This window comes from Cutaneotrichosporon cavernicola, assembly GCF_030864355.1.
Source record: "Cutaneotrichosporon cavernicola HIS019 DNA, chromosome: 7b".
NCBI lineage: Eukaryota > Fungi > Basidiomycota > Tremellomycetes > Trichosporonales > Trichosporonaceae > Cutaneotrichosporon > Cutaneotrichosporon cavernicola.
The window spans coordinates 753465-775000 of NC_083400.1; the positions used below are offsets into that span (position 1 = coordinate 753465).

General features: G+C 58.3%; 9 protein-coding genes across 9 annotated transcripts; 7 read left to right on the forward strand and 2 right to left on the reverse strand.

Moving 5' to 3' along the window:
* Positions 1 to 733: 733 nt before the first annotated feature.
* CcaverHIS019_0705110 (uncharacterized protein) lies at positions 734 to 3580 on the forward strand (the record flags this gene model as incomplete). The annotated part of the gene is made up of 8 exons (XM_060603952.1): positions 734 to 1144; positions 1178 to 1468; positions 1502 to 2349; positions 2384 to 2455; positions 2492 to 2559; positions 2603 to 2832; positions 2869 to 3387; positions 3422 to 3580. The coding sequence occupies 8 exons, from the start codon at positions 734 to 736 to the stop codon at positions 3578 to 3580; spliced, it is 2598 nt and encodes an 865-aa protein (XP_060460195.1).
* A 121-nt stretch (positions 3581 to 3701) lies between these two features.
* Positions 3702 to 5063, forward strand: GPI18 (uncharacterized protein; the record flags this gene model as incomplete). The annotated part of the gene is made up of 4 exons (XM_060603953.1): positions 3702 to 4057; positions 4122 to 4401; positions 4436 to 4605; positions 4658 to 5063. 4 exons carry the CDS (start codon positions 3702 to 3704, stop codon positions 5061 to 5063), a joined length of 1212 nt encoding a protein of 403 aa, XP_060460196.1.
* A 935-nt stretch (positions 5064 to 5998) lies between these two features.
* Positions 5999 to 7679, forward strand: CcaverHIS019_0705130 (uncharacterized protein; the record flags this gene model as incomplete). Its single annotated transcript, XM_060603954.1, has 5 exons — positions 5999 to 6155; positions 6192 to 6350; positions 6382 to 6868; positions 6904 to 7060; positions 7092 to 7679. 5 exons carry the CDS (start codon positions 5999 to 6001, stop codon positions 7677 to 7679), a joined length of 1548 nt encoding a protein of 515 aa, XP_060460197.1.
* A 385-nt stretch (positions 7680 to 8064) lies between these two features.
* On the reverse strand, positions 8065 to 8533 carry CcaverHIS019_0705140 (uncharacterized protein; the record flags this gene model as incomplete). Its single annotated transcript, XM_060603956.1, has 4 exons — positions 8065 to 8110; positions 8152 to 8315; positions 8362 to 8455; positions 8490 to 8533. The coding sequence occupies 4 exons, from the start codon at positions 8531 to 8533 to the stop codon at positions 8065 to 8067; spliced, it is 348 nt and encodes a 115-aa protein (XP_060460198.1).
* A 209-nt stretch (positions 8534 to 8742) lies between these two features.
* On the forward strand, positions 8743 to 9971 carry CcaverHIS019_0705150 (uncharacterized protein; the record flags this gene model as incomplete). The annotated part of the gene is made up of 5 exons (XM_060603957.1): positions 8743 to 8775; positions 8807 to 8863; positions 8900 to 9002; positions 9042 to 9427; positions 9465 to 9971. 5 exons carry the CDS (start codon positions 8743 to 8745, stop codon positions 9969 to 9971), a joined length of 1086 nt encoding a protein of 361 aa, XP_060460199.1.
* A 44-nt stretch (positions 9972 to 10015) lies between these two features.
* CcaverHIS019_0705160 (uncharacterized protein) lies at positions 10016 to 11430 on the reverse strand (the record flags this gene model as incomplete). Its single annotated transcript, XM_060603958.1, has 4 exons — positions 10016 to 10640; positions 10675 to 10789; positions 10826 to 10973; positions 11014 to 11430. The coding sequence occupies 4 exons, from the start codon at positions 11428 to 11430 to the stop codon at positions 10016 to 10018; spliced, it is 1305 nt and encodes a 434-aa protein (XP_060460200.1).
* A 175-nt stretch (positions 11431 to 11605) lies between these two features.
* Positions 11606 to 13861, forward strand: CcaverHIS019_0705170 (uncharacterized protein; the record flags this gene model as incomplete). Its single annotated transcript, XM_060603959.1, has 6 exons — positions 11606 to 11621; positions 11654 to 12003; positions 12042 to 12290; positions 12326 to 12850; positions 12888 to 13712; positions 13754 to 13861. The coding sequence occupies 6 exons, from the start codon at positions 11606 to 11608 to the stop codon at positions 13859 to 13861; spliced, it is 2073 nt and encodes a 690-aa protein (XP_060460201.1).
* Positions 13862 to 14022: 161 nt separating this feature from the next.
* Positions 14023 to 15338, forward strand: CcaverHIS019_0705180 (uncharacterized protein; the record flags this gene model as incomplete). The annotated part of the gene is made up of 5 exons (XM_060603960.1): positions 14023 to 14267; positions 14330 to 14494; positions 14529 to 14628; positions 14675 to 14797; positions 14832 to 15338. 5 exons carry the CDS (start codon positions 14023 to 14025, stop codon positions 15336 to 15338), a joined length of 1140 nt encoding a protein of 379 aa, XP_060460202.1.
* A 361-nt stretch (positions 15339 to 15699) lies between these two features.
* STU1 (uncharacterized protein) lies at positions 15700 to 19774 on the forward strand (the record flags this gene model as incomplete). Its single annotated transcript, XM_060603961.1, has 12 exons — positions 15700 to 15763; positions 15815 to 16389; positions 16423 to 16656; positions 16691 to 16747; positions 16783 to 16929; positions 16963 to 17087; positions 17125 to 18073; positions 18506 to 18731; positions 18774 to 19009; positions 19047 to 19184; positions 19217 to 19471; positions 19511 to 19774. 12 exons carry the CDS (start codon positions 15700 to 15702, stop codon positions 19772 to 19774), a joined length of 3270 nt encoding a protein of 1089 aa, XP_060460203.1.
* Between the last annotated feature and the right edge of the window lie 1762 nt (positions 19775 to 21536).

Below are 21536 nucleotides of genomic sequence, written 5' to 3' on the forward strand. Positions count from 1 at the left end.
AATTCAGTGAGGTCGTTGAATTTCGTGGAAAGCGTTCTGGTCCTAGTCGCGTTGCAGTTATCCGAGGTTGAAGGGTCAGTTAATGGACTGGCGAGGCTGTTTGACCTTTCACGCCAAGAGTCCTTACGCGAACAAGTCAAGTTGTAATCCACTAGGCTCATCGACTCGGATATGTACCAGGTGTGTAGTTGTCTTGAGCAGCTTTCCCTCAACATCTGGCCGCTCTTTGGCGGTTGGACAGGATGAGGTGGCGGATTGTTTGCTAAATGTTACCGAGAACTAGGACCGAGGACTAGGGATGGGGGCGGAGCATCCGGGCCGGGCTGTTCCGGACGGGGTTGAGCCGCGGGATGCCGGTTAGTAAATTACCGCTTTGGGCAGAAGACGGAACCAGCAGATAGGATAACTAAGTTCCTCACATAAAGACATTAGGACAAAAGGCTAAAGGATAATAAGGACTAAGGAAATGTAATCTCTAAACATTACATTACCTCTTGCACATTCATCATCCACCATCCGCCATCCATCATCCATCATCCACCAACAACTCACTACCCACTTTACTCTCCGTCCAGTTGTACAGCTAACCCGCCGCCTCCGTTCGCAGTCACTCGGATCCTCAGATCTGTTCCTCCTGTCACGGATTCCGCCTCAGTCTCTGCGGAAAGAGTGAGTTCAACCGGCTCTGCCATTCTGAACCTCAGTGAACCCTCACTCATTCTCACGCGGCTACATGTCGAATCCGAACATCGACCGCGTTATGCACGACGGCTTCCACCGTTCCAATTCAGATTATTCATACGGAAATGGTGGAGGCGGCGGCGTAAAGGAGCGTGACGTCTATGAAAGCTCCGGCTCGTCCTCACGGCCTGCCCAACCCAGCGGGAATGCTGGCAAGCGTGGGTCGCGCGCCTGTGTCGCCTGCCGCAAGGGGAAGAATCGCTGCGAGCCTGACCCCGGTGGCGCGAGCTCATGTCGCCGATGTTTACTCAATGGCATGACTTGTGTGTTCGAGAAGGCCGAACGGCGCGAGGCGCGCAGCCGTGACGCGGAAACGTGGTCCGGCGAGGCCGAGGCGCGCGTCAACACGCTCGAGAAGAGCGTACAGGCCTTGGCAAACGGGCAGCACCAGATCCAGGCGGCGGTGAGTGCCAAATTGTGGCAAGACTGACGGCAGCTGCAACAGCTCCTCACAATGATCCCGCCCGCGACACCGGGGCCGGCTCCGTTCATTTCGAGCGAGAGTTCACTCACGCCGATGGCCACCCTGTTCCAGCAGTCGTCGACGACGACGCCGCCGTCCGTATTTTCCACAACGTCGCCAGCAAACCAGTCTCATGCCGGCCAGGCATATGGGGCGAGAGATGACCCGCTGTCGCCTCAGAACATTGCGAGCGGGCGTACATCGGACCCAAAGCCAGCTCAACCGGACAAGGTGTGGCCAAAGCTGCCCGGATTTGCACCCCCAGTGAGTACGTGACATGACCACACTGATCACCAGGATCATCGCTTCGGAACTTATGGGATCATCCCACTCGACTCTGCGCCGGCCTCACCTAGCCACTCGGCGCGATCCTCACGCTCCCCCTCGGCTCACTCAATGTCCTCTGATACCGCTGTGCCACTCGTTGCCCCAATTCAGGCACTACAGACACTGGCAAACGCGGCCGACCGCGCAGCCGCGATGGCTGATGGCACCGAGACGACTGACGACATGCCGACGGATGACTCGGAGCGCCGGTCAGAGGAGCGTGATCAGCGAGGACGCAAGCGGAAACGCGTAACGATCGGCGGTAGCAAGGACATACATTTACGAGTGCGCCGCCAGACTAAGCCGGATCCCACGCCGCGCAACCCGTTCCCAGATGTCGTGACCAAGGGCCTCGTCTCAGAGGCTGAGGCAAGGGAGCTGTGGGACATCTTCTTTACGGGTTGCCATTACTTTGTACCGCTGTGGGACAAGCAATACGACGTGTTCGAGAGCTTTGTGGAACGCACGCCCTTCTCGACAAATGGCATGCTCGCTGTCGCAGCCAAAATTCGGGCAGGTAACGGAGTTTTGGGTACCACATTCCATCGCTGCCTCGAGGAGGGGCAGGGCATAGCGCGGTCAACGCTCTTTGGGCCCATTGTCCGAAAGGAAGCCGTCATGGCCATGCTCATCCTCAGTGTGTGGAGCCAGTACGGGTGGCTACCGGTGGGCCACGCGCTGCGCATGGGCCTTGACATCAACCTCCACCGTGCGCTCGACAAACTGGCGGACACAGCAGAAGGCCGCACGGATGCTGAGGAGCGCGATCTCATCGTGTCGGCTCGTATTTGGCTCAACTGCTACTTGAACGAACATTTGTGAGCCAAGTGGTTTAAGTCGGGCTGACTCTAGATTGGCTTTAGGAACTGGCAAACCTCTCTTGCTGCGGGATGACTCGTCGGTGCGAGCAGCTCGCGTCCTTCTGTAAGATCAAATTGCTGGGAAGCAAGCTGACACCAGTAACCACCCCATGGCCTCAGATACCGATGCTTCCCTGGTCGCGCGCGTGGAAATGGTCAACTTGCGAAGTAGGTCGCGCAAGACACGGACCTGCGGAGCACTGACGCGCAGTCCGAGTTGGAGAACACCTCAATCAGCTTCATGGCAAGGCTGACTCGTCGACCATCGCCTTTGTGCGCATGATGTTTGGCGAGATGGAGAACTGGTTCTCAGAATGGCGGGGCATCCTCCAGTCTCGATACGAGGAGGATAGCGTTTTGATGCGGCTTCTGGAGGTCGAGCTACACTATGCTCAGTTGTGGACCGTCTGCGCCGCGCTCCGTGGCTGTCAGTGGGACAAGGTGAGTTTACACGCCTCCACGCGCGACTAACATCAGCTCAGGAACGAGCAGCGTGAACTGGCGTTCCATGCCAAGGACGCTGCGATGAAGTGCCTCCAGATCTACCTGTACTCGCACAACTTCCGGCGCCATCTCAAGTACGCAACTCACGACCAGCTCGCCGCTGTCGCATTCGCTGCAGTATTCCTGCTCAAGATCGCGATGCTATATCCTCACGTCGTCAGCCTGCCAACGTTGACGAGCCGCGTGTCGGAGGTTGTGCATGTGCTCTCCGCCGAGTGCTATGCGGAGCGGTACGCGCTCACGCTCAAGCTCATGCTTTCCAACCTCCGGCGCAAGACTGGCGCTATCTCCACCGTGCCGGGCACGCCGCGGGGCAAGGAGGGCGGCCTGCCTGAGAATCTTAACGGCGAAGAGTTGCAGGACGGGCTGCAGAGCCTGCTGACCATGCCGATGAACGAAGGTGACTACCCATTCTTTGGGGACAGCATCGATGGATTTGCGTGGCCCACCGAGTTTAGTCCATCCAACCTCCCGACGTGGCTGCAGGACAACGTGATTATCTTGGCCAAGGACGAGCTAACGGCAGAGCGTCACCGATCTAGGCTTGCCAGTCGACGGTTCCGATTCACTCTTCCTCCCTCTCGAGCTTGCCAACTTGTTCCTCCCGTACGGCACGGCGCCGAGTGCCGATCTGCATCCTTTCGGCCTCCCCGATTCAGGCGATGTTGGCACCGAGGCGTGGTAGTAACCGACTTGGATTGAGAGGAGATGTAATTTTCCCACGGTGGTGTCTCAGGAACCAAATCCCCTCCACTCTGGATGACGTGTTTGGATATGTTGACGTTGTATCCAACACTTCTAGTCGAATGAGCTCCGCACCAATACCAAGAAGACCACCAGGGAGTCAAGACGTCCAGAAGTTGGCCGTTCTCACGCTCATTACCTCACTCGGATACTATGCCGTCCAAGAGGTGCTCGTGCGCGTCGTCGAGCCGTTTGACAGCAGTCACCTCCTCGCCAGCACCGCACCAGGGCTGCGGTGGGACGCGCTCCACTTCCTTGGCATCGCTACGCGCGGCTATACCTACGAACAACAATTAGCGTTTCAGCCAGGATGGCAAGGACTGCTACACATCTTAGGCACCGATGCGGGTGCGATCCTACGCCGCGCGGCGATTGTCAATACAATTGCGCGCGTTGGTGCGGTCGTATTTCTCTACAAGTACGTCTTATTAAGCTCCCCCGCTCTTGTACCCATTGCCGCATCCTCGCCTGACTGGTTCCAGACTCACGCGTGCACTCTTCGATCGCCGCACAGCCCTAATCGCGGGTGTGCTGTACGCCTTTCCCCCTGCGCCTGCCGTCCTCGCGGCCCCGTACACCGAGACGACCTTTGCACTCGCCACGTTTGTGGGGTTCTACGCCATGACCACATCGAAGTGGTGGGCTTCTGCACTGGCGTTCGCAGTCGCGGCGAGTTTGCGAGCCACCGGCGTGTTCACGACCATTCCGCTCGCATACGCCATTCTCGCCCCGCTACTGAAACAGTACGGACTAGACATCCCCGTTAGTCCGCCCGTGACAACACAGTTGACACCAGCGCCTTGCTCCGCGCGTCATCTTTACAGGAATACTCTGCGTGATCGTGATTCTACCCTTCGTCACGTTCCAGGCTTGGACCTGGGCCCAGTTCTGCCTCCCAGAACCTACCCGACCATGGTGTACCAAGCTCCTCCCCTCGTCGTATAGCTTCGTGCAGGGCGAGTACTGGTACGTACCTACGTCTGAGGATATCCAAACAGAACTGCTGAGCTGACGCCAGGAACATCGGCCTCTTCAAGTACTGGCGCCCAGAGCAGGTACCGAACATTGCCCTTGCTGTGCCCGTGCTTGCTGTTTCGCTGATAGGGGTGTACCGTCACTTCACCAATAATACCACTACTTGCACTCAAGCTGGCCCCTCGTCGACAAACGAGGTCGTCACCACTGCGATCGTTGTATACGTCGCCCTAATGGATGCGCTACTCATCTTCGCCTCACACACGCAGATTGCATTGCGCCTGGCCCCTACAGATCCTGTCGTTTGGTGGACCTTGGCTTGCAACTTCGTCTCGACGGGAGGCAAAGGCAGAAAGTTGAATCGGCTGGAGAAGGCGTGGGGTTTGTGGGTTTGGGTGTGGGGGGCAGTGTCGCTGGTTTTATGGAGTGGCCACTACCCACCAGCATAGTCATCATAGAGACTAACTAGGCAGATGCAAAGGAAACATGTACTCTATCTCAGATGACCATTTGATCATATCTCATTTGATCATTTGATCACAAAGGTCACATCTCTGTCAAAGCTCGCCTGTGCCGATATCCCTTGCCGAACCTTTGCCGAGTTTGTATCCGAGCTCCCAGAATGGAACGTCCTGGGAAAACAACCGAATAAGCGTCCCTCTGCATTCTCTCCCACTGTTACATGTATTACATGTACTGGTTGCTGTACGGCCCAAGGGTTCAGCCTCATCGTCGCTTACCGCCTCCGTTCCAATTACGTTCCTGCGTTCATGTTTGGGCCCCAGACCGGTGTGATGGCAGGTTGTCCACATTCCCCAAGATCGGTACCAGTGGTTTGTAACCCATTCAACCAGCACACAGTGATAGACTGATAGAAGAAGAAGAAGGATAGATACCCTCGGTAGTCCAGCGAATCTTCCTGGTGTCTCACCTGGTTCACCTGCCTCGCTCGTGCACCTTGTTGTGCGCATGGTCATTGATAACAGGTGATCCGCGCATATCTAGCTGGGTTTGTGCGATCGTGCCTCTGGAAGGGACCGACTGACGACGAACGGTCGTGTGAATGGTTTCCCCTTGGTTTTCCCTTGGTTGTGCCGAACTCTGCGCACAAGGCGGGCACTGATAGCTGCGCGATCCTCGATCGCAGCGATGGCGCATGCTCAGCGCATGGACGAGGTCTCTTTAACGGTGGGCAACTGACGTTGGGATGGGATACATAACACGACTGTGCTGAGGCTTGGAGTTGTCAACTTGTCCGATACCCCACTGCTCCACCCAGGCCGCAACCGAACCTCTACAGGCACTTGGTCGGCTTCCCTCTACTCGCCTTCTCCACTCTGGCCTCTTCTGTCTCTCTCTTTCTCTTTCTTCTATCTTGCCCGCCATGACTGACGTTGAGCTCACTACCGTGGGCTCAAATGACAGCAAGAGTGCCGGGAATGTGTATGTGACGGATGCGCCGACCGAGGTCGAGCTCCATCGCCGCTTCTCGTTCTTCGCATGTCTTGGCCTGGCGTTCAGTCTTCTCAATTCGTGGACAGGTGAGTCGCTGCTGACTGGAGAGTTGCTGACAGTAGCCATGGCCGCGTCGCTCTCGGTTGTCCTCGGATCAGGTGGACAGGTTGCGATGGTTTGGGGCCTCGTCGTCTCTGCGGTGGGGACCATGTTCATGGTTGTGTCTCTGGCCGAGATCTGCCACGTCTTCCCACTCTCGGGCGGACAGTACGACTGGACCTGTACGCTCCCTCATGACTTAGCTGACGGCAGTCTGTGTCGCGCCGCTGCGGTGGCGCAACGGCCTCTCCTACGCCGTTGGCTGGGCTGCGTGTGCAGGTTGGATCTCCCTGTTCGCTGGCGGCTCCAGTCTCTGCATGCAGTTCGTCCTGGGATGTGCCGCAATCTTTAACCCAGACTTTGCACCGACCAACTGGCAAAGCTTTCTGCTGTTCCTGTTCTTCCCCCTCATTGCGGCTCTGCTCAATCTCTTTGGCGTGCGCCTCCTCCCGACTGTAGACAGGGTCGCGTATTTCCTGGGCATGATAGGCATCGTCGTGGTGTCAATCGTGCTCCTCGTTTGCTCAAGGGGTCGCTACCAGAGCGCCAAGGAGGTGTTTGCAACATTCAACAACGCCACGGGCTGGCCTGATGGAATGGCTTTCATCCTCGGCCTCCTCCAGAGCACACTGGGCCTGACCGCCTTTGACGCTGCCAGTCACATGGTCGAGGAGATTCCGCAGCCTGCAAAGAACGCACCGTGAGTTTAAAAGACGAGGAGTCACTCACCACTAGGCGCATCATGATCATTGCGGTTGGTCTCGGCTCTGTCACGGCGTGGATCTTCATGGTCGTCATCCTCTTCGCTCTCTCCGATTTTGAAGCCGTCGCTGCCGCCCCCACTGGGCCGCTCCTTCAGATTTACTACCAGTCGACCAAGTCGCTCGCTGGAGTTAGTTCTCGCCTGTTCCCGCTGACTCCAGGCAACATGCCTTGTAATGTTCAACCTCTTGTCCATGTTCCTGGCTGTGCAGGCGGTTAACACGGTCTCATCGCGCATGGTCATGAGCTTTGCGCGAGACCGCGGCTTTGGTCCGCTCTCGTCCTACCTTGCACCCATCCACCCGAAACTCATGGTGCCTGCGTGGTCGGTCATCTTCGTCACGGCATGGGTGTTTGTCTTTGGCCTCATCTACCTCGGCTCGACGGTTGCGCTCAACGCCATTCTCGCTGCTGCCATCGTGCTGTTGCAGATCTCGTACATGGTGCCGATCGCGACGGTGCTCATCCGCGGAGGCGAGACTGCGTACGCCGGACATACGCGTCAGTGGGGCCTCGGGCGGTGGCGCCGGCCGATCAACATCGGCGCTCTGTGCTTCGGACTTCTGACGAGCGTATGTTTTGTGTTCCCTCCAGTGATCCCGGTGACTGGCGCGACAATGAACTACGCGGTCGTCGTGCTCGCCGTGGTGTTCACGATCTGTGGGCTGCTGTACGCATTCGACGGGCGCAAGAAGTTCCATGGGCCGCTGGACCTGGAGGAGAGGCTGATGATCAACAAGGCGGAGTGAGTTGTATATTTATCAGTAGTTGTTTGCGAGGAAAGGGTATTAAAGTAGTAATAACAATAACAAGGTTAGCGTGAAATTCATCGATTAGCAACGATGCGAATGCAAGTGTTACATACAACAGGGTCTGACGATGGAACGGGCAGGAAGCGAAATGGCGAGGTGGTTAACGGTGACGGACTATCGGCGATGGTCGCGTTCACGATCACGGTCGCGTTCACGATCTCGGTGACGGTCGTTGTCTCGTTTACGATCCCTTTCACGATCTCGTTCACGGACACCATCGAGGTCTTGATCTCGATCGCGACGACCATCCGGTCGACTCTCCCGCTTCCTGCCGCTCTCACGCCTGGGCGAACTACTCCGCCGCCGTTCTCGGCGCTCGTCTTCAGGTTTCCATGTGAGCTTCTTCGCGCACTTGGGGCACAGGCGGACTTTCACTAGCGTCTCCTTTCGCTTCCTGTCCTCAACGTACGCGAACGGCAACTCAAATGCCCGGAGCTCCACCATTTCGCTCCCACTGGGGTGGTATGGACAGCGGAGTGAGCCACAGGTCTCCTCGCCAAGTCCCTCGACGACCTCGGTTGCGGTGCGCCATCGCAGTGCGAGGCGCTTGCTCTTGAAGTGCTTCAGGTCGATCTCGAGTCAGTCTGGTGAGGGGAGCCGGCCTGTTGAGGATACGTACAAGGGCAAACTCTTTGAACAGCTTGCTCTCGTATGCACGAGCCAAGCGTTCCTCCCAGCTCACATCGGCGGGCTCTTCATCATCCCGCACGAACCTGCTGTCAGTTAAGAGATTTGGGGGAGACTTACCGATGATGTTGCTTCAACACGTCCCATTCTGAGCGATTGCTCATTTCGAAGAGTGAAGAGATGTTAATGTAATGTCAGGGAAGGTTAGTTGATTTGTTGATTGAGCAACGCAATGCATTACCTTATGGTACCTCCACTCTGTTAGATGGGGATGCCGGATAAATGACGCGCCACCATAGTGACGCACAGTCGCGTCCATCATGGGGATGGCGGCCTTGTTGGCTTGAACGGTTTAGCTCACACAACAATCATCATGTCGGCAAAGTACTCAGGCCTTCCAGACATTGTGCGATCTACAGTGGCCGCGCTAATTCCAGGACTCGGCCCAGGACATCTACGAGACGGCCGACGAGCCAGTTGTCACCGCGCATCGCGTAAGATCTCAACCTCGTCGCCGAATCTGATGACAGGACGAGGACGAAGATCCGAAGAAGGCCGTCGGCCGGAGCGAAGATATCGACGTCGGTGACCTCCCGTCGCGCCGCAGGGCGCTCAAGGTGTTTACTGAACCTGGTAAGTTTCATGCAAATCGATGACGGCTGACATCAGGAGACGTTGTTGAGCCTCCCCGCGAGACGCAGCTCAGCCGTCTGCGGCGCCTGCAAGCCGAGGTCACGCAGCTCGAGCGCGAACTCCACTCCTCCCCAGCTCCCACTCGCTCCGATTCGACCAAGCGCAAGTCGGTCCTGCCGCCACGGCATCCAGTAGATGTTGTGTCCGAGCTCTCGGCGCTGCGTGAACGCCTGAACACTGCCTCTGATGGCACACACGCGCCAGAGCAGAAAGACTTTACCAACAGGCTGGCCGAGCTCGAGGTCACGCCGGAGCGAAAGGATAGCGAGAAGCTCGCTCCGCTTAGGCTGCAGGTCGGGGACGTCGACAAGCGCCTCGCGGTGCTCGAGCGCGCAGTGGGAGTTTCGGACACGGGTGCAGATAGCGTGAGTTGGAAGATGCTGAGCGCCAACTGACACTCAGAGCCAGGTCTCTCTGTCTGACACTCTTGCTCGTCTTGATCACTTCATGAACCTCCTCACCCAGCCCCGCCATCTCGATTCGGTCGCCCGCCGTGTCAAGCTCCTCCTCGCCGATCTCGACCGCGCAGCGGCCTCCCGGCGGCCAGGAGCACCCGCTTCCCCTGTACCAGGGGTAGCGACGTTGTCCCCAACGGATCTCGAGCGCCTGCAGTCGCTTTTCGCCCTCTTGCCCCGCCTCGACCCATTGCTCCCCGTCATTCCGCCCCTCCTCACCCGCCTCCGCAGCCTGTCGACGCTGCACGCCGAGAGCATCGCGATCGCCGACGACCTGCGCGAATTTCAGTCGTCGGACCGCGCTGTGGCCGAGGAGGAACGCGAGCTGCGCGCCATCGTTTCCGGCGTGCAGAAAGGCATGGCTGACGCGAGCACATCCATCAGCAAGAACTGGGAGAGTGTGCAGGCTCGCCTGGCAGCGCTCGGCGACAAGCTCGCGAAGCTCGATGTGTAGGTGTAGTTTCTATATTACATGTGTCATAGGTGATGTGCCATAGATCATGACTTGGATTTTTCCTCCAGCTTTGGCGCTTCCGGAACATCCTTGGATGGCTTGCCGAAGGGATAAACATCGTCCTCGCCAGCTGGTCCCTTGACCACAGCCATGACCTGGTACTGAGTACCCATGCCAGTCTTGTCAATGAGACGCTTGGCGCCATCCTCAATGCGCTTCCGCTGCGTAGGGTCGGCCGCCGAGCTGATGAGCTTGGCCAGACGAGGCTCTAGGCCGAGTGAGAGGAGGAACTTGGCCTGCGTGATTGGCCCGGCCGTCTCAGCAACACCGTCGAGTGACTCTTTGAGATACGCGAAATCGACGTTCGCAGTGAGATCCGCAGTGCCTGGTTCCTCGAAGAGGTCGACGACCTTGTGCTTCCGGAACCCGCGGACGCTGTTGCTGAAGCTCCGGTCACTGCCATAGTCGATCACAAGGCCGGCGCCACCGCCCTCTGCCATCGCTTCGCCGACGCTGCGCATGATGCGCGATGAGTCGGGACAGATCTCGACGCGGGCCCCGATGGGAAGGCGCCCAAAGCGTGCTGACGACGCGGGGAGGAGCGAAGCGAGCAAGCTCGACTCGCGGTCCACACCCAGGCGGAACCGCGGGTTGTTCGCCGCGGGAAGACTGGGGTCAGTTGCCGAAAGCGAGATAGCCTTACTAGGAGGGGTTGCGGTCCACTCGCACTTCGCGAAAGCCGGCCTCATCACGCTGGAAGACGTGCACAGGCATGGCGTCAAAGAACTCGTGCGCGATGAACATTGTGAACAATGGGGCTACGGTTAGTTCAGTCCGTGCATCTGTCAGCTCACACTCTTTCACGCCCGCAATCTCCTCCTCAAACACAAGTTTAGCACCAAGTGCCTCGCAACGCGGGCCCAATTTCTCCTGCTGGATCCCCCGCATCTTCTCGCTGTACTCGACGAGGGTCACAGAGTCGATCTTGAACTTGGCCAGCGCCTGGAACGTCTGTCATCAGCCCGGTCTTTGGGCTTCTCACCCTCAACACATCGTCCATGAGAGTTCCGCGCCCCGGACCGAGTTCGAGGAGGCGCACACGCTCCGGCGCTCCTGCCGCCATCCACCTCGTCAATAACCAGATGGCGACGAGTTCGCCAAACACTTGGCTGATCTCAGGGGACGTGATGAAGTCACCTTCTCGCCCGAACACATCGCCTTGGCTATAGTAACCCCAATTGGGGTGTGTGAGGCACAACTGCATGTACCGCGCAACTGACATCGGACCGGTGGCCTTGATAGAGTCGTCGATCACTTGCGCGAGCGACTGTGGCTGAGTGGTTGCACCCACAAGTCCTTTTTCTGGGAGTGTGGAGAGAGGGCGCAAGTTTTGCTGACGCGAACATCCTCGCGCGAAGCTGCCGGCGAGCTTCAGTGACCGCCTCACGTTAATCGACATGGTTGTGAGCTGGGGTAGCTGGGGGAATAAGTTCAAAGCCTTGACAACATATCAGCGGTCGACTTTGGAAAGGCAACAACACAACGGAAGCAAATTTCCTAGTTGCTGGGTCGATGGATTAACGGACAACATGACCAAATCGGTCTCCTTTGATACAGACACCACCCATTTCACCATGTCGAACGGTCCTCGTGAGTTCAGCCCTCGTTCTAGCTAATCCCAGCGCCACGCCCACCTCCAGGCATGGGTTTACCGCCATTTAGGCCTAAATTTGCGCCGGGCTCGGGGGCTATGCCTCCGTTTCCCCCTCCGGGTTTCTCGCCCAACGGACCTCGAGGCAGCGCGTCGCCTGCCGGCTACGGACCAAATGCCCGGGGCGGCAACCGCCCGGGGTATCCCCCGCCAGGGGCTGGGCTACCGCCTATGCCGTCCGGTTTCCCGACGCCGCCGCACCAGGCGTACGCGCGCACACCCAACCACTCTGGCCCAAAGAAGGACGTCAAGACGACTAAGATCTTTATCGGCAGCATAGCACCGGGCATCAGTGACCAAGTCTTGCGGGAATTGCTGAATGTGAGTGCACTCTTGCTTGCTTGGAGAGCTGACGTAAGGCGTGCGGGCAGCTGCACGAGCTCAAGCGCGTCGAGGGCGCCAACGGCAAGCCGCAAGCATTTGGGTTCGCGATGTTTGAGAGCCCAGAGGTCGTTCTGCGCTGCATTCGGTGTTTGCACGGTGTCGAGCTCCCAGATATGACCAGCGAGGGGCGGCGCAACAATACCACCAAGCCGCTGGTGGTCAAGGCGGACCAGAAGACGGCTGAGTTCCTCAAGGAGTTTGAAGACACGCTGGGCCGCTCAGAGGTCCGTGCCGGCGCGAGCGCACAGCTGACATACAGTTTGACGAGAGAGCGGACGAAGCGGCGCGCAACACGATCGGACACATTGTCGCGCGTCTGACCGACCCCAACAGCTCGTTCTCCGAGTCACGTCGGCGCGGCGGGCGCCACTCGCCTATCGACGTACACGTTCCAGCCCATCTGCGTGACTTGAAGGAGGGAGACTTGCCGGAGACGCAGCGAGTCGCGGTGCTTGATCAGATCGCCATCTTCCGGGAGAACGCAGCACGACGCGAGCGCGACAAGAAAAGTCTTGAGGAAGAGCGCGAACGGTTCAAGACGATGCAGGCTCGCGGACAGCCCGTCGGATACGGGTATGGCACGCGCGCGTTCCCCAAGTCCGAGGTACCCAAGGGCGAGCCCTCGCGGATGCGTGAGAAGGACCCACAGGCGTACGATAAACCAGTGTCGTTTGTGCGCCCTGAGACGGCTGAGGGCAAGGCGGTTAGTGAGCGAACAGACGAGGAGGAGGAGGTGCTACGGCAGCAAAAGAGCGACCGGGAGCGCTCGTCGACTCTGCGAGAGGTGAGTTGATCCAACCAACATCCAAAGCTGAAACTAGCGCGAGCACCGCGTGGAGAAGCACGAAAGGCAGCGCGTCGAAGCTGTAATGCGTGAAGAGTCGGTGCGGAGACAGCGGAGCGAGAACGAGACGCGCAATAAGCGCCTAATCTCGGACGATCTTGAACACTGGGACGACGACGAGCTGGAAGAGCGGGGAAAGGAGCTCTTCTACAGCGACAAGGCAGAGTGGCGCCGGCAACGCCAGCAGCAGCGGATACGTGAGGAGGAGGACGACATTGAGGACCGGAGATTGGAGGATGCCGAGATCAAGGCGCTAGAGGCCGAGTCTGAAGACTTCCTCAAGCAGCAGGCTGCCGAGATGGCCGCAATGGAGGAGAAGCAACGCAAGAAGGGCCTCCTCACTGAGGACGCTGCACCTGTTAAACTCAATCTCTCTACAGCCAAGATCACAGTACCCGAGCCAAAGGAGGAGAAGTCGGCACCCGTTGCCAAGCCAGGCGTCACGTTCGGCGACGACGAGGACGAGGACGAGGCGAGTGCTGCGAAGAAGAAGCGTACCTTTGTAAAGCTCGACTACGACCAGATCGTCGCTGAGGCCGGTATACCCGACGAGGCCGAGGTGGCGAAGCAGAAGGCGCGGCTGCTCGAGATCACAAAGTCGCTGCCAACGTCGACGCGCTCGATCTTTCGGAGTAGCGTCGACTGGAGTGCTGTGCAGCAAGTCATGCCCAAGATCAGGGAAGTGGTTGCCGGCGGTATTAAGGATGCACTCGGGGAGGTTGATGAGGACCTCGCTGCCTTTGCCATGGAAGGCATCAAGGAGCAGAAAGGGGCTGAGGACCTCGTGGACGATCTGAGTCCGGTACGTCTGTTTCGCTCCCAGATTCGTCACCCTGACCCCAGATTCTCGCGGACGAGGCGGAGGTATTCGTCACGAAGCTGTGGAAGCAACTCGTCTTCGAATCCAAGGCGGCGGCGCAGGCAGTAGACACTGGTAGCATGACTGTGTGATGCATGCTCTGGACGTAGCAGGTATTGGGTGGTGGGGTGTGTATGGGACTGGATGGTGTAACCTCCACTTTGCGCACGTGACCTAACATCTATGGACATTTCGATCTGATCGCCGATTGCCGACCACCTTGTCAACACATCAATCAAATCAACCATCCTTCATGAGTAACGCAAACGCCGGGCCACCGCGGCAACCACCAAAGCAGAAGCTCATCACTCTCTCCCGCGACGTCTTCGAAGCTTTCAAACCGGCGCGCGTGTTCAAGAACACGCCGCAAGGTTCCGAAGAAGGCACAGAGCAGTCGTCGCTGCAGATCAGTAGCATCGCGTTTGACGATGCGGGAGAGCGGGCTGTGACGGCAGGCGATGACGACGTCTTCATCTTGTTCGACGCGCGCAGGGGCAAGTGCGTGTCGACCTTCGCATCATGGGGCTTCTGCGATTTCTGTCGTCTTCCACTGACAGCAGGAAACTGAAAACACTCTACTCAAAGAAGTACGGCATCAGCCATGCGCGCTTCACCCACAAGAGCACCAACATTATCCACGCGAGCACAAAGAACGATCACGCTCTCCGCTATCACTCAATGCACGACAACAAGTACCTCGCGTACTTCCAGGGCCATACTGCGACGTGAGCTCGCGCTAGAACGACGGGCTGACACCAGTGTGCGCTCGCTACAAATGAACCCCAATGATGATACGTTCATCTCCGCGGGAGACGACGGAACGGTGCGACTGTGGGACCTGCGAATGCAGGCATGCAAGGTGTGTTGGTTAATATGTGACTCTTCCGTTTAAGATCTAACGGCAGGGTGTTGTTAACGACGTAGGCGGCTCAACGATCGCGGCCTTCGACTCAAGCGGGTGTGTCTTCGCAGTTGCGTGCACCCAGAACCAGACAGTGTTGCTCTTTGATGCGTCGACATCGGACGACGTACGGCTAAGGATGAAATGAGGGCTGACGCCAGGCGCCATTTGCACACAAACCACTGATCGACCACGAGCTCGCCAAGATCTCCTCCCCGCCTCCAACGCCGCACTTTACCTCCATCTCCTTTAGCAACAACGGACACTACTTATTGATCGGAACGGACCGCGACACGCACTACATCCTTGACGCGTTCGAGCTGCACATCGTGCGGCGGCTGGAGGGACATGTCGGGCTTGGCCGCATGAGTGGCGAGGAGCTGAGCTGGAGCGCCGACTCAAACTATGTGCTGTCGGGTTCGGCGGACGGGAGCGTCATCGTGTGGGACCTCACGCCACCCAAAGGCGAGACCAAGCTAGAAGCCGTGCGTGGCCGTCCACCGGCGACATTGACGCCTACCATCACCCTTCGGCCGCCCGGGGAAGGTGACATCTCTCCTGCGCGGGCGGTCGCTTTTTCTCCCCGCTACAGTCTGCTCGGAGTTGGCGGCCAAGAGTTCTCAATGTGGCTGTCAGAGGGCGCGACGCAAGTCGAGGAGGGATGGTAGTTGGTTGTATTTTTATGCATTGGGTTGCATGTTCCCTCAAGCGCATTTGTGCGATTGCGCATTTGTGCAGTGAGTGCGTGAGACGGATGAGCGTCCTATGAGGCGTGTGTGGATGAATTTGGTTCCGTTGGCGCGACGCGTCTGAGGTGTGCGTCATGGAGTCACCATTCCACTCACCCCACCCACTCTCTCTCTCTCTCTCGCTCTCTCTCTCACTTTCTCTGTTGTACGCGCTACACGCCACACGCCGACCGCGACACCTCACTATCATCCCACGATCAAAACTTAGATCCCATCACGTTGTCTTGATCTAATTCCCCCTGCCTTACACTCGGCTGTACTAGCTGTACTGGTCTTGATCATGGCAGCCTCTACGATAACAGAGGAGGAAGTCGAAGCCTTCCTCATTGATCTTCGTACAGGAGGTAAGTGACCGCACCGGACCAACACCCCAGTATATACTGACCAAGTACTAGATGTCGACAAGAAGGTCAACCTCGTCACTCACTGGGGACTCAAGCTCGAGGGAGTCACCGAACTCCCCGAGCGAACAGTGGACGCCATCACCTTGCTCGTTGGGCCGTTTGTACGCTCTTCCGCCCACCTACTCGTCTCCGCCACCTTGAACACCTTCCTCCCCCTCTTCCTGCCCCTCATCCCAGTCACACCCGCGTTGCATCTCAAACTCGCCTTGTCGCACATGCTCCCTGGGCTTATCGAGAAACTCAATGACCCTAAAGAGCGACTGTCGGGCCCAGCTCGGGAATGCCTCGGACTGCTGGGCGGCAAGGCGTACGGAAGTGAATTCCTCACCGCTTCCCAGGCGGGGCCAAGCCGGGTCAAGGACAGGGATGGCGTGGTGTCCCAGTGGGAATTGGCGGTCAAGGACGCGCTGAGCGGCCGAGCTGCCCGCGCGAAGATTGAGATCCTCAAGCTTCTGCTGCAGATGCGCAACGACCCCTCCATGAAGCTGCCACTCAAGCCATGGCTCGCTAGCCTCGTCAATCTTCTTGAGGACAGCGACGGAGCCGTCCGAGACCAGGCGCGCGAGGTGAGACCTGTAGCCGCATGACGTTGACCTAAGACTGTTGTCGCGCTTCTGTCACCTTCTACTACGCCCCCCGCGGCCCGCACCGAGTTCAAGAAGCTCATGTTCGCTCGAAACGTCCGCAAATCGATTGCGGACGGAATCCTCGCCCGCGTCCTTGGGGGGCCTAGCGTGCCACCCACACCTTCCGCTGTGAGGCAAGCACCGGCTGGGAGCTCAGAGTCAACGCGCGCCCCAACGCCAGCGAACGAGGATGTCGAAATTGTTTACGTATGTGCCCAGACGTGGCTTCGCTAACTTGGAGATCGCGGGCGCGCGTGATCTCGAGCTCGAGTTCAAGGCGATGATCCCCCACTTTGCGGTGAGGATGAGCAGTAGTCGGGCGCTGACGTTCAGGGCAAGGAGACGGAACATAACTGGGGTCCGCGGGAGCGAGCCCTCGTTCGCATCCGAGGAATGCTGCGCGGCCAAGTGTTCGCGAAGCACCCCGATGCGTTCGTTGCGGGCCTCAAGGGCGACATCATCGATGGGGTGTCGAGGACTGTTAGTGTGTGCGAACAGCAGACCTGACATTAGCTCACGACTTTGCGAACAACCCTAGCCCAGCAATCTTGTGCTCTCGTTCAAGAGCTGGCGGAAACTCTGGGACCGTCGTTTGACCCGTCAGCGGAAGTCTTGCTGCCTACTCTCTGGAAGATGGCGTACGTGATCATCCCTCGCAGTAACTAACAGCTCCAGAGGCTTGACGAAACGGATGATTGCCGAACGGTCTCAAGCGGGAGTGGCGGCCATTATCAAATATTCAACTGTCCAACCACGCATCTTACTCTCCCACATCAACGCTGCAATCAGCGACAAGAGCGCCCAGACGCGCCAGTACGGCGTTGCCCATCTCAGAACGTTCATCGAGAGCCCGAGTGCGAAGAACATCCTGCACGACGGGCTGCTCGACCAAGCGGAGCAGATGGTGAAGCGGTGCTTGAGCGACATCAACCCTGCCGTCCGCGAGCAAGGCCGCATCACCTACTGGAGCTTGGAGCGTATCTTCCCACAACCGGCGGCCAAGATCATGTCGAGTTTGGATGGGTCAGCAAGGAAGCAACTTGAGCGGGCAAACCAACAACGACACGGTAACGGTGATGGTGCCACACCGGCCGTGAGGCCGTCACCCAAACCTCGTGCGAGCTCGGCAATGAGCGCGATGATAGCAGCTAAGCGAGTCCAGGCAGCTGCTGAGAGGGCGAGTGCAACAGCGACTCCGACTGCAGCGACGCTGTCCACGAACCTCTCTGAACAGCTGGCGACTCCACACGGGGGAAGGGACTCTCCTGTGGCCTCCCCTTCGCCGAAGCCGCACAGGGAGGCCTCGGGTTTACCTGCGACTCCAATCTCACCCGAAGAACCCCGGACTGGGCCTTCCCAGCGAGCGCACGAGGCCGATACCCCAGGCCATACGCCGGCTGCTGCTACCGCTCCGCGTACGCCTGGCAGCCCTGCGACCTCAACTCGTCTGCCAAGGCCGGTTTCGTCCAGGGCATCACACGCTCCGTCGCCTCCCTCACCAATCTCACCCGTCTCATCTGCGCATACCGTCTCCAAACAAGCGCCCAGCCTGAAGCGCATCGCTCGATTGTCGAGAGAGATCAAGCCACCTTCCGTTGACGGTCGGCAGTCTGACACACACAGCGTGAGATCGCCACAGAGCCACACGTCGCGCAATGGCAAGGCTTTGCCGTCACCTGTGTCTCGGATGTCGACACTTCCACGACCCATCAGCGGAGTCATGTCGGGAGCCTCATCGGATGTGTCGGCCAGATCCAGGTCCTCAAGCCTCGCACGGACACTTTCTTGGAGCCCGCCTGGGCCGGCTGACTCGCCGCTCCAAGCATTCCGTGCTCCTGGAGGTAACGTTGCCCACGGCGCACGTAGAACGACTTCCGGGTCTCTGCACGTGGCGCGCCCCACCACCACGCCTCGGTCCCTCTCTGGACCGAATTGGCCTCAACCTTCGCAGCCACCGCCGCTGATCCCTGAAGCCCACACGTATTTCACCTACCAGGATCCCGCGGAAGAGGCGAGACACGCTCAAGCCCAACAAGGGCTGTCAGCTGCTAAACAGCTCCTCGAGTTTGACGATGACGATGCGCTCATCGCGACCGCGCCTATGACCCCCGCCCGTGGCTTACCAGGAAACAACATGCCAACCATGACGCCTGCACGCGGACTCTTAAATGGGCTGGGTCGGAGAGAGTGGGAGGACTCGCCCATGTCCATTACTCCGAAACTCATTCACAAGCTGGAACACAGCGGGTACGAGCGTAGCTGGTGGACGGCGAGACGTAAGCGTGAGTATTGTGCCGTGGCCGAGAGGACTAGGCTGATTGAAGTGCTAGAAGAGGCGGCGGCTGTCAACTCTGTCAAGAGCGACGATATTGAAGCCGATGTTGCATCTTTGGATCAGCCGACGGCAAAGAGTTTGAAGCGTATTGCGCACTTCTCGGCTCAAAACTCCGTCGCTGAGGACGGCGAGGAGCAGGACGGCCGTAGGTCCGAGATCTGGGCAGAGAACCGGCTCTTTGACCGTGTCTTGGACGGCCTTCTAGCGGCTCTTGATCCCAAGCAGGTGAGCGAAAATCGCCCGAGTCCCAGTCTGATGACAGCCTGCCGCAATCCTCGAGCAGGCTCTTGTGACCCTGTGGGAGCTGGTGCAGAACCAGTGGTCGCTGTTTGAGGCACAGTCGCGCGAGGATACCCTCCTCGACCGTCTCTTTGACCTGCGCATCAGCACCGATCACACAGTGAGTGCCACGTTTACCTTTACTGACTACAGGTCCTCGAATCCACCAATGCGATGATCTCGTTGCTTGTAGAGGTGTGCAACCCACCCTTCCTTCTCTCGCAGCTTGAGGCCGCTCTCAAGCGGTTCATGACTGCGCACCAAGGCGAGGTTGACTCTTCGGAGTGGGCTCGCGTGCGGACTGCTGGCTACACGTACGCTATGAACGCAATGGGTATGTGCATACTCAAGCTGCCAAAGGAAGCGGTCGAGGGTGAAGCCAAGCGGCGCAGTCACTTGGTTGTAGAGGTGAGTCACCGGGTTCTGACAAAGCTGTCGCTGATTCAGTCGCTTTCTCCTGAGCTTGCGGTGTCTTCGCGGCAGGCGGGCAACCGTGTCATCCTGGCGGTGCAGTGTATGCTTCAGGACGACTCGCGCACGCTGGACATATTCCCCGACCTCACCTCGACGCAGCGGGACTTCGCGACGTACCAGATGTCGCAATCTGACCTGTTGACCAAGGCCACAGAGGAGGAGGAGGCGGTGTCCCGCCGCCAGTCACTCCACAACCAGCTTGTGGACGGACTGGCCAAGGGTTCACGTACTCGATAGGAGTAATGCGCTATGTGCTATGCATGTCGTGGGGTCAGACATTGCCGAGTCACTGTTGCGGCGAACTCACAGTTACATTAACGGTGGAAGATCCGAAACTCGGCCGAGCGCAAACATGCTGGCAAGTGGCCGCAGGACGCCGCTTTCACTTATCAGATAAACCCCGCATACCGTGACCTGTCCCTTTCCGACCACGCGCAGTCATGCGAAGAGCGTTCTGCACGATCCTACAGTTCGAGCCGGGGTCTCCATCGGGTCTGAAGGAGTCGGCTGCGACAGACAGGGCGAGATGAGGCTGGTCACTGCCACCTGTAAGACATGCCATGAGCGGGTGATTCCCACCATCGACTATGGTCACAGCACTCAAGAGCGTCGTGGTGATAGGCCAGTCGTATGTTGGCACTGTTGAGTAGAGACATTACTGCGCTCACCCCAGAGCGTGGCTCAGCAACTGGCGGCGGACCTTCCCACCACGCACCGCGTACAGTAAATCGGGACGGGCAGTTCTTCGAGCCGTTCGTCGCGCAGGGAGTCTACCACAAAGTGCTCACCCCGACAGATCCTCCTCGTCGAGCCTCACACCCACTTCCATCACTTTTTTCGCTTTCGTGAGTCAGCAGAGAGGCCAACCCAAGTGCGGGTTTGGTTTCTGCTCCATATTTCTCATAACTAGGGCATACAAAAGTTCTACCAAGGTCGCCGATTCAGGAGCTAACGCCTCAACCTCGATACGCGGTTCTTCCCTCCTTTGAGCACAAGGGATTTATCCCGTACCGTCTCTTCGACCAAGAGCGTTTGTCAAATCGTCACGGCCTCGATGCTGTGGTGCGTGCCAAAGTCCTCTATGTTCATCCTCGCGAACCACGTCGTACTCGACCGTCCATGGCAGGGCTCGAAGGAGCTTCATTACGAGTATCTGGGCATTGCGACTGGAACTAGACCGTCTGCGCCGGGCACAATGGAGTAGGCAGATAAGATCGCGTCTGTCGAGTACCTTCAGCGATACCAGCAGCAAGTGCTTTTTTTACCATCGATACTTATCATCGGAGGCCGGGCGGTCGGCATCCAGATGGCGGCCGATATCAGAGAGCTGTCTGTAACCCAGCGAGAAGGTGACGTTGGTGCAGTCGCGCGACCGCGTGATGCCGAAATTCCATTTGCGTTTCCACGAGTTCATCGCGGTGCGCTTCAGGCAGCTTTGACATTGAACTTATCACCAACTCGCGTGTTGTGCTCCCAGAGGGCGGTTTCCCGTCCGATCTCAACGTTTTGCGTCAAGTTGATTAACGGCCGCGAGCTGGAGACGCAGCTCGTGATCCTTACGACTGGCCAGACACCGAACAATGAACTCGTCCGCACCCTAACGGCGACGACGGATTCGCTATTTAACACCGATAACGGCTTCATCCGTGTCAAGCCAACGCTTCAGCTCGCCCACCCCGCGTATCAAAATATTTTTGCCGTGGGTGACAGACATCGCAGACACAGGGGCGCACAAGGCTGCTCGGCTCGGAGCCGCACAGGCGACGGTGCTCGCGAAGAACTAACAGTCCATGATTGAGGGCAAGGAGCCGTCGGACAGCATCACTATCACTCCGCTGGCGTTTCATATCACGCTCGGCCTACAGAAAAGCGTGGTGTTTCGCAACCCTCCTCCGGGAGAAAGGAGCCGTCGTGTATGCTTGGCGTGACGAGTGAGTGCTTCCGCATTTCTGGGTTTGTTCCTTGGTTATGACCTGCGCGCGCAGTGGAAAGTCCGACA